Source organism: Rhincodon typus, chromosome 10, assembly GCF_021869965.1.
Source record: "Rhincodon typus isolate 14 chromosome 10, sRhiTyp1.1, whole genome shotgun sequence".
Taxonomy (NCBI): Eukaryota; Metazoa; Chordata; class Chondrichthyes; order Orectolobiformes; family Rhincodontidae; genus Rhincodon; species Rhincodon typus.
Genome location: NC_063341.1, coordinates 42,511,266 through 42,522,552, shown reverse-complemented (window position 1 = coordinate 42,522,552; position 11,287 = coordinate 42,511,266). Strand labels below are relative to the sequence as shown.

General features: G+C 40.9%; 1 protein-coding gene across 5 annotated transcripts in view; it reads right to left on the bottom strand.

The window, feature by feature from the left end:
- Positions 1–205: 205 nt before the first annotated feature.
- elavl4 (ELAV like neuron-specific RNA binding protein 4) overlaps positions 206–11,287 on the bottom strand; it is a 140,571-nt gene continuing 129,489 nt past the window's right edge. For 4 of the 5 annotated variants that reach the window (XM_048602279.1, XM_048602282.1, XM_048602280.1 and 1 more), the window contains 2 exons: positions 3,731–3,769; positions 206–2,664 (listed from right to left, as the gene is read on the bottom strand). In XM_048602279.1, coding sequence (XP_048458236.1) covers positions 2,337–2,664; positions 3,731–3,769 — 367 coding nt within the window. In that variant the 3' untranslated portion in view covers positions 206–2,336. The remainder of the gene's footprint in view (positions 2,665–3,730; positions 3,770–11,287) is intronic. The other variant, XM_048602281.1, reaches the window with a different exon arrangement.

The following is an 11,287-nucleotide window of genomic DNA, read 5'->3' as shown; positions in this document are numbered from 1 at the left end:
AGGCAAAGTAGTAATTAACTTTACATTGTATCCTAAAATCTTCTTAGAAAAGGGTTTACAAAACTCCACCAAACTACCAGTAGTGTGTCAATAAGGTTCAGTTAAGGCACAATTATCCACACATCTGGCGCTGAAACAAGGTGAGAACACAAAAAAAAATGGCATCTAGATGATAAAGTTCTGCACACTCCAGTTTATTGTTTGACATTAAAATTACAAATAATTCAACACAACAGTTTTATGAAAAAACATTTACAGCTGTTTTCAGAAATAATCTAAATTAGCTATGCTAACATTAAGTCATTCATAATTATTGAAGTGTATATTTTACTGTCTGGTCCTAGAAATATCCCAATGAAACAAACACATTGTAGAGAAAATTTTACATGCCTTCCCCACTAATGCTCAGTAAATGCAGCAAACTCTCCCAGCAATTCAGCTCATTCACAGCAGATGGTAATATAGTACAATCCCTGAACATTGCATGAGGGTTCTAGTCTAGCATTTTTAGTGAAAAGTTATATGATGCATTCTTACATACTTGCTCACTATAAGTCCACCTTCAATGTAAAATTATTCCTTTACATGCAGTTAGTGGGTTTAGCATGAAAAATGCACAAAATAAGCACATTAACCATAACAACAATACCATTAAGACAACGTTATTGAAAAGGTTAACAAGACAAAAGCAATAGCAAATTTAACTATCAACTATATTATGCATAGCGAGTAACTTTTCTAGTACCCAAGGAAGAGCATGACCTTTTTACTCTTACAAAGCACAACATACTAAAGTTATCAGTGCACTTGGACTAAGGAGAGCCCTCCCTCAGCCATTTTGTTCCCGTAGCTCAATTTTCCTCTCTGCATAATGGAAAATAAAAGCAACCTGCCCATCCCTAATATGAAGAAAAAATATTCACAACCAACATGACAATATATTAAACAATATTTGTTATTTCTGCACAAGTAAATACTTAGATACTTAAGTCTCACTTAGTATCGCCTGGAACCATTTTGCCATATTAACAAAACAACCAAGTTCATACAATTTATAAATAAAAACAAATCAATCTTTATATACATGACACAAACTTAAGAAACATTTTTCAATAGATAAAATAAACAAATAACTAACTAGCTAAATTTAATTTGGCAAATGCATCAGATCAGCAATAAAATAAATAAATGATTGAATGAAACAATATCAATAGTGTCCTGTCTGTCAAAATGGAATATTAAGGACTACAATGGAATCAAAGTTGTCAACAAATCCAACACAAACAAGTAACAACAGTTCAGATAAACAAGTAATGCGTATGTTCATACCTAGAGTTTAAAGATATGCAATTTCATTAGCACCTACCTACTGCTTCGACAAAGGAAGTTTTGATATTTATTTTAGGAAAAAACTTTAATTTTAATGATATTGCCCGGCTGTTACTGATGACTTTAAAAAAACTTTCTAGCAACTAATCTCCTTGCTTTTGGGTTTTGACTGTGGGGAACTGTGTGCCTGGGGAGATCGCTCCCAATTATTACTCTACGAAAGATATGATCATCTGTTTTTTCCCATCGTTCAAAAAAACAACCTACATCCCAATTTAAAACATACATTTTGATCCTAAAAAGTACCAGTACAGTATGAACTTGACAAAGTTGTCCTTTATCCCCCATATTTGCCAGTCAAAATATTTTTTTTCAAATCCAGATCCTGTAAAAATTCTCCTTTTTTATTATAAAAATAGATCTTTTGAAACCCATTTTCAGCAAAGAGACCATCTCTTTGGCAACATTGTTTAAGTTAAGTCATGTCATCAGGTCCCCCTATTCCCCTTCCCAACCAGGAAATACTTCATGTTTACATGATTCAAAGGAAAGGGAATAACTAAAACATTTGCAGAAGTGCTTCAGCAGATCTGTTTCTCGAATAGGATTGTTGGGAGTTGCGGGGGGAGTTGGGGTGGGGATGGTGGCTGTTTTAACAAATCAATTCAAATGTATTCTTTTTGAGAAGTTTTTCTTCAAAACTGTCAAATGTATTTTCACCTTTTAAATGTGAATGGGTGACTTAAAAAGGTCCACCTTCAAAGAAGGTAGAAAAAGTAGCAGGCTGGGTAAAAACTCCTGCACATTTTATCTATGAATATTTTGAACAACAACAGCTATGAAAGAACATTCAATGCATCAAAGTCTTCTAGCATTATAAAATCATTTCCTGCTCGATCGCAGGATATCCTATGTTAATACTTAGGCAACACTGGCTTATGAAGTCCATTTTTAGTATAAGCCTTTTAAGTTCCATTTGTTCATGAATGTAACACTACATCTGCACTTCAAGACTTGTGGGTTTTGTTGGTTTTGAATGATACTTGCAGAACTCTATCACCCAAGCGGTATCCATTTAGGCTTGCAATTGCCATGGCTGCTTCATCATAGTTTGTCATAGTGACAAACCCAAATCCCTTGCATTTGTTTGTGCTAAAATCACGAATGACCTTGACATTGTTTACGGCTCCAAATGGTCCAAACAGCTGCCAGAGAACACTTTCATCTGAGTCAGGCGAAAGGTTGTAGACGAAGATACACCAGCCTGTTCCAGTGTGTCCAGGAATATTCATTCCAACAAGGCTGGTCATGCCATCAATTGTGATTGGGGAGAATCTGTTAAACAAAGAAAGCTGACACTTTGGATATTTGTGAGATTAGATCAACCTATAGTTGATGAAGATGACATTTTGGATATACTTCTAATATGAAATTAGATTAGTCTTTAACATATTAAGGTGAACATTTAACATAATTATTTTAATACTTGATTTTTATTGTATATTAAGCTGTTCATTACGGTTTATGTGTGTATTTTTCTCATTGATCAGAACAGTTCATAATTTCATTTTCATACTTTTCAATTTGATATTTTTTCAAGAAAGTTTTTGAAAAGCAGCAGTCATTCTAAGAACTTTGTTGAAGCTTCAAATTTCAGCTTTTCTACACACAGATATTTAACCTTGAGGTTTGCGTGTGATTTATATATATTGCAGAATTATCGCAAATGAGACAGAAACAGTTTACACCGAATTTCAAATAAACAAAGGCTGATTATATCTGTTCTAATACCCTTTCCAGTAATATATAATTCTTTTTAAAAATATGTCTTTAAAAAGAAAATCAAGCTGCATTTGAAGTCCTAATAATTTACAATGTAACCTGACCTTAATAATAAAGCAGGAAACACTGGGAAAAGAACAGAACTGTACAAATTCCAAACATTATGATAAAGGTGCACACAGTTTCTTTATACAGCTGAAAAGTTTATGAAAAGATTTCTAACATTTCCAATAAAGTAATGCATAAGTGATGTATTCAGGGTGTCTATATGGTAGTTTGCTGCATATTTGCTTCTCATTGATTATGATACAAGGAAATTATTGCAGTCATCTTATCCTTTAAACTCAATCAGTACCAGTAGCCAATGTGCTTGCTCTCCAGCATTTTTGAACCATATCATTTGCAGCTGTTGCACCTGAATCAAGTGAATAGAACAACCTGCAAATTAAAGAAGTGTGTAAACAAAAGAGATATGGGTTTTTTTTTACAGAACGAAAAGAACTGAAGTCTGAAAAAAAAATGTCTGACATGCTGGTGAAAGAAATGAAAGAAGTTAGTCAAAACAAATTAATAATCTGTGCCAACATGGACATCTGGCAGTCTATGGAGTTTTAATTACCTCTTTACGCCATAGGCCATATTAAGCAAATTGTCCAGCCTGAAAAGAGAAGGAGGTCCTTGGGTTAATGTTTCACAGATGGCAACTCATTCAATGGAACTCCTGCTAAATGGTCCATTTTGAGCAAGAGAGTTAGAACTTCCAAAGGATATAATCCAGTAACTAACACTCCCCAATAAAGACTTTCATCTTGATATGGCATCTTTACTTTTATAGACAGCAAAAATGCCCTGATTATTAAATACATTTGTTCAATAAACAATAAAGTACCTTTATTCTATTGAATGTAGATCCGGTATTTAATTGATACATGGCTAGCATAAAAAAGCCTGTAAAAAAGAACTGATTTAATTCTGCCTGCCAGGTGAAACCATTAGGTGGACAATTCAATTGTGGCAATGGGATTACCATTCCATTTGTTTCAGCTGCCATTTTAAAGGCACAGCTGGTGGCAAAGGTGCTTGCCAGATGCAGGCGACCTTTTTATGAATAAATGTAAATACCTTGAGATCTTGTGTTGAAATTAGTGCCCCAAAGCTTTTTAAATGTTAGTTCATGGAAGTTTCATCAAAATTGCTGGTAAGACCTTAGGTATTGATATTTAAGAGTAATAAAGCAGAATTTGAAGGAGCTCCAGCTAACTGAATCAGATATCTGTGTGCCATTGCACTGTTTCCAGCTTACAGATTGCATCTTTACAATTTTCACTTTGCCTTATTTACCTCAGGACTTCTATCCCCTTCTCATGAATGCTCTTATTAACAGTTTCATGTAAATAAACAGTTAGAAAAGGAGCACAGCAGCCCCCATCACTGCATTCAGCACACAGTAGTTACCGTGCTACTGCTTGCAGGAGGCCACATTCAGGGCAAAGGATACAGCCAGTCAGTTTAATGCATTTATCTGGAGCAGTGTATCAGGGTGGCACTGTGGCTCAGTGGTTAGCACTACTGCCTCACAGCACCAGGGACCAGGGTTCGATTCCAGCCTTCACCCTGTGTCTGCGTGGGGTTGCTCCAGTTTCCTCCCACAAAGATGTGCAGGGTAGGTGGATTGGCTATGCTAAATTGCCCATAGTGCCCAGGGATGTTTAGGTTAGGTGGGTTAGTCATGGGAAATACAGGGGTAGGGGAATGGGTCTGGGCAGGATGCTCTTCAGAGGGACGGTGTGTACTTGTTGGGCCGAATGGCCTGTTTCCATAGGGATTCTATGATTCAAACTTTACATGCAAAGTGTTTAGTGGAACTGGATGATGCCTTGCTGACAGTAACTGTGGCCATTAACTTTGTCATTGGTTCTTTCAATTGTGAAGGGGATATCTAACAAGCTCATTAAGAAAGTCACCAATGCCTCAGTAGATAACACAACTCACCTCAGAGATTTTTAGCAGTTTCTTTTTTCTTTTTTCCCAGTGCACTATTGACCACAAACAATTGTAATCATTGCACCAGCCAGCACCATCATACATATTCCTCAAATAACAACCAGCTGGTATAACATTTGATACTTAACTGTCTTAATATTTAATCCTCCTACCAAGGTAACATCTAGTTGCTGAGGGAAATGGAACACACACTACAAATGTAGCTCATGAGAACCATCTGTTACCTTATCAAGACTAAGCAACAAGCATTTCAAAGTTGATAGAGATGGGGGGAGGGGGACTGTGAACCAGAGTGATTGCTGAGCACACCAAAAGGCTACTGAAACAGAGATTTAGGGGTCTAAACAGGTCTGGGTTCACCAATACGTCCCACAAGAAGTTTCCCACATCACAGTGGTATACTGTATCCTTTTTGACCAAGCAATTGCATTTGGAGGATGGAGAGCAACAGCAGCATTCATCTTTGGATGGAGGATTAGGGTGAAAGCAATGAACCTTTAGAAGAAGAAGGGAACACTCTGGGGCAAGAGATTCGAAGGATAAGTGTTTGGACCTTTACCTTGATAAAATTCTCAATGGATCAATAATTTTTAACTGACTTTTTGTGCTGTAAATAGAATAAATAAGAAACATGAACTGTATTTCATGAGGCACTCAGCATAGCTTACTCTTGAATTTGTTTCTCTTGGGGGGTGTCAGATCAGTCACTTGTATGCATAAAATATAAACTCAGATCTTCAGCAACAACAACTGCATGCATGTATGCATTCCCTTTAATATAGTTAAATGTGTCAAGGTGCTCCATGGAGTGGTAAAATACGACAAAATCAATGCTAAGCCACAGAAAAGAATATTAGGAGGAGTGCCAAAACTTGGGCCAAAGGGATGAATTGGATGAAAGGTGTTTTATTTAAGTAGGAGAGGGATTGTTCTGAAGGAATTTGAGACTGTGGGCCTAAGAGGCTGATAGCATGGATCCAATTGGAAATTCCTGAGAATTACGAGGATTTTGTATCCAAAGGGAGGCACAGTTCCCCAGGGTGACACAAGTAAGCCTGCATTGTTACTGAGGGATACTGGGGCCAGTCAAACGCTATTGCTGAGAAAAAAATTCCCCACCAGCAAGTGATAGTAGGAACTGCAGCTGCTGGAGAATCCGAGACAACAAGGTGCAGAGCTGGATGAACACAGCAGGCTCTAACTCCCCACCTACACTCACCTTCACTGGCTCCATCCCTGCCTCTTTGACCTGTCTGTTTCCTCTCCACCTATCCTCTCCTCTATCCATCTTCTATCCGCCTCCCCCTCTCTCCCTATTTATTTCAGAACGCCCTTCCCCTCCCCCATTTCTGATGAAGGGTCTAGGCCCGAAATGTCAGCCTTTCTGCTCCTATGATGCTGCTTGGCCTGCTGTGTTCATCCAGCTCTGCACCTTGTTGCCCCACCAGCAAGTGTCAGGATGCTGTAAAAGGGTTTGAAGGAGGTTATCTGCTCATCTTCCTTTTCCAGGTGCATGTAGAGAATGTTCTTGTGTCAGGACTAGTAATTACAGGAGTCGTACCTAGTTTGCACAGGATTGAGCCGCTCCTCAGCAATGACCTGCAGGATACAAGGTAATAGAAAGTCTCTGAGAATGCCATTGAGATCAGGGAGATTAAAACAGCTGCAGGAGAATGCGCCAGGTATTGGTATGGTCATGTGGGAAAGAATCCTATGGGGGTCTTAACAAGGTGGGCTACGGCAAGACTTGTGGTAAAATCAAGGAATCTGGCAAGGCCCACCTCCACATTGTGAATATCTTGCTCCTTCTCTATGCTTTTGACAAGAAGTGTGGCCATTTTCTTGCTAGACAATGGTAAGTTGCCAATCACAGGGGATTATTGTTTGTTAAACACCTCATTAATATTCACCTTTCCATCTCACCAAACATGCCAAACAAACTAGATGTCGAGAAGACTTGATATGGATACTAGAGAGGGTACCTGACAGATTCAGCTTGTTGCTTGCTTCGGAGGACCTCCTTGCTGCGAATAACCAAAATATAACACAGGGCACAATCCACGGGTACCAGCCAGAGGCACCCCTTGTCCATGGACGTGGGCATCCTGCATTCATCAAATCCTCACAATCATCATGGCACCTCTCCAATACTCTGGCAGGTACTCTACAAGCACAGATGTGCATCAGGAGGTTGCTACTAGGACACTTTGCACAGATATGCATTTATCTGAAGGATTGGTGCAGACTGCATGTCATGGTTGCTTACTGCCTACCTGCATGATCACATCATCCATACCTTGCCTTGCCACACCAGTCACACAATCAGGCAGCTTGTCTTGCTGGTCAGCAGTTCTCAATCAAAGATGTACATATCCTGTATGTTAGTACGCTACGTCAATCTCATATCTGCACCATGTACCAGCAGCTTTACACTGCATCTGCAGCAAGCAAGCAGTCATGACTCAAAAGTCCACAGAACAGAATCCCTACAGTGTGGAAACAGGCCATTCAGCCCAACAAGTCTACACTGACCCTATGAAGAGCATCCCACCCAGACCCATCCCCTTACCTTATCCCCAAAACCTTGCATTTCTCAGGGCTAACACACCTAATCTCCACATATCCCTGAATACTGTGGATAATTTAGCACGGCCAATCCACCTAGCCTGCACATCTTTGGACTGTGGGAGGAAACTGGAGAACCTGCAGAAACCCACAGAGACACAGGGAGAATGTGCAAACTCCACAGAGACAGTTGCCCAGGGATGGAATCGAACCCAGGTCCCTGGTGCTATGAGGCAGCAGTGCTAACCACTGAGCCAGTGTGCTGCCTTGAGTTGTAGGCAGTAGTCCTCACTGAAGCGCATTAAGGCACTTGTCAGTCAGAAGGTCCTGGCACTGTAAGTCAAGGGCAACTTTCTATACCAGTCCAGGGAATAGCCACATTCTGCTCGGTGTGATCTTCGTCGGGGTCTGTGCCTCTTTGGTCTGGGGAGTAGATAACAGACAGTCCAAAAATGATGGGTGGGGGGTGGTGTCAAGGCGGGCCAAACTCTGCAGGTTATTTCGCGACTGGGGGTTGCAGGCTGGGAGGAACGAGGTTGACAACTGTGAAAGGGGACAACAGAATCTGCAAGGGAGGTATGTGGAGAAACATGGATGGCAAGGGGCGGGTTAATACAGAAGCAAGTTGAGCCTCCTTGCTTCAGCTTCGAAGGATCACACATGGAATTTTCTCAGTGGGGATTTCTGAGGGAGCTGTGAGGTTTCTCCTTCAATGGGTGTCTCATGGCATCAAGCTGTCTCTTTGGGAGGATGGACACATGGTATGATCTGGTTCTCCATGGCAATCACCAACTTGTCCATGGAGGCAGCCAGACAGTCACATGATTTGCTGCGGTGCTGCAACTTGTGGCCAATGAGGACCACTGCATTCCACATACCCATCTGCTGCTTCTGCTCCTCCATGAGGTGGACCAAATCTTGATTGCCGACATTACTGGGTCCTCTCCTGCCTGGAAATCATCTGAGTGCCTGTGGCCTGGGTCAGTAGCCAGTTGTAGAACTGTTAAAGTGAGGTGTTCACCATACTGTGCTTCCACACATTCTAAGCCATAACCTTCCCACTGAGATATCAGTATCTGGCAGGGTGGGGGGCGTGGGGGAGAGTGCTGGAGCTAGCCTTACTAATGCTTCCTCTGAGGCCTTGGTATTCTTGTCCTTAGAGGTTAAGGAGGTGGCATCTTGGGGAATTTCACCATGGAAGTGGTGGTCATGCTGGCTGTATTCGCAAGATTGAAGAGAAAGAAGGCATCACAGCCAGTGTTTGGAAATAGTGAGCAATGGATGATACTGACAGCAGGGTTATTGTGACAGCTGCATTGGAATGATGAGTGATACTTACTCAGCTGACTGAACATGGATGTCTTGGCATCACTACAGAAGCAATCCCAGCTTTCTCCAGTACCAGCTGGATTCTATTTTCATAGGGGCTGAGGAACTTAATTCCATGCACTCCTTCACCTGTTTGGATTCTCTCTACCAAGTTTGTGCTATCTTCTACTGTATGAGAGAAATGCAAGTATTGAGTGAGATGAATGTGGGCCACACTGTCATTAGTGCTGATGCAGGTGGGCAAATGGCATCGAGGTGTTCCAAGGTTGTGAGAAGGCAGCGCAAAGGCCATGCAGAATTAGTGGTGTGGGAGGTTTTGAGGGGTGAGGGCAAGTGAGAGAATATGCTGCAATCAATAATAAGAGTATCAAAGCATGATCCTTGTGGGAGGTGGGTGCAACAGCAGAGATACAGTGAGTGTGAGGTGGCAGAGAGAAGAGTTTGGGACTTACACTGGCACAGCAGAGATGATCATTGATCTTCTTATGATCTGCTGGCCGTACCTCCAGACCATGGATATAGCACTGACTGGATAGCGTTTTCAGATACGGCTGCCAGCGTCTTGTGGTGTAGTCTCCTCTGTTGGTCATCCACAAAGATAACGGCCCTCTTTTGCATCAAGCCCTTGAGGTCCCTGTTAGAGAATCACAGTGCCATCTTCCCTTTCTCAGCCAAGTTCAGAATCTGTCTGCAACTGAGCAAGGCAGTTTTGAAGTATTAGTGCTATAGCAGATATCCACTGCGTTGCAAATTGTTCTGGGAATGGTGCATGATGTAAGATGGGTCCATAATCGGATGTGACAGATGCCACAGGGGTGGTGTAGATGGTTAACGAGCTTCGTACAATACTGGATGAAATACTGCAAGGCCTCACAAGAGTAAGCCCTCCAAAAGCTCGATGGAACTCAGACTTTGCCAAAAGAAACCTAAGATTCTGCCCTGGTCTATAGCTCAGCCAGCGAAGGTTGACATGAGCACTGCAAGGTAATAAATAGAACCTCTTAGGTAGCAGCCCCACAAGCTGACCAACTGTTAAAAATACCAGTTCAGACTGCTCACATTGAAATTCAGACAGAAGCAGTCTTTGAATGCTACCAAATTAAAAATGAAACGCTGATGAGGAACTGGAGACCCCTCAAGGATATGCAAACCAGGAGTGGGTAGTGATCCCCCAATTTATGATGCTGCTGAGGAACTGTGAGAAAATATTACAGCTAGTGGAAGAAATGCGATGGCTGAATCCGGATCGGTTGTCATGCTCATATAGCTGGCCTGAATAAGTGTTAATTCTAGTCTTGGTCCCAGTTTTCTCCCTTCCGAACTGATTGTAAAATTTAATTATATTGTACCTGTTGCTACCAAGGTGTGCCTTTACTCTGAGGTCATTAATTAATCCTGTCATATTATACATTACCAAATCTAATCTAACCTGCTTTCTGGTCGATTACGAATGTGCTGCTCACAGAAACAATCTTGAAAACATTCTATAAACTCCTGATCCAGATTACTACTGCCAATCCGATTTTCCAGTTTATATGTAGATTGATTATTTATATCCCTTTATCACGAGCAGCAAATATTTCTTCTCGTATTTGTCCCACAATGTTGTGACTATTAAGGGCCAGTAGACAACTTCCACTAGTGACTTATTTTCTTACTATTTGTCATATTCACTCAACTCTATTCCACATTCTGTTTTCTTGAACCAAGGTCATCCCTAACTATTCCACAAATACCATCCATGACTAACAGTGCTACTCCTCCACCTTTCCCAGGTTCTTATTCTCCTTAAATGTCATATCCCCCTTAATATGCATGACTAAATTCTCGTCATTCTAGAGTCAGGTCTCCATAATGGCGATCAGATCATATTTGTTTACATCAATGTCTGCTTTCAACTTGTTTACTTTATTATGAAATGCTTAGTGTATTTAGATACATAGCCTTTAGTTTTGTCTTTTTGTTATCATAGTAACTTCTAGTCTTGACCACTGGTATATTTGTAAGTTCCTTTTTCTCAATGTGCCTTCCTCTGACCCTCATTTTCTGTATTACTATTTTCCTCCTTTACTTTACCTCTACCCTTTGATAAACCACATATTTCCACATGTGATTCCTTGCCCCCAACTATTTGGTTTAAAGAGATAGTAGGAACTGCAGATGCTGGAGAATCTGAGATAACAAGGTGTAGAGCTGGATGAACACAGCAGGCCAAGCAGCATCAGAGGAGCAGGATTTTCTGAAGAAGGGTCTAGGCCTGAAACGTCAGCTTTCCTGC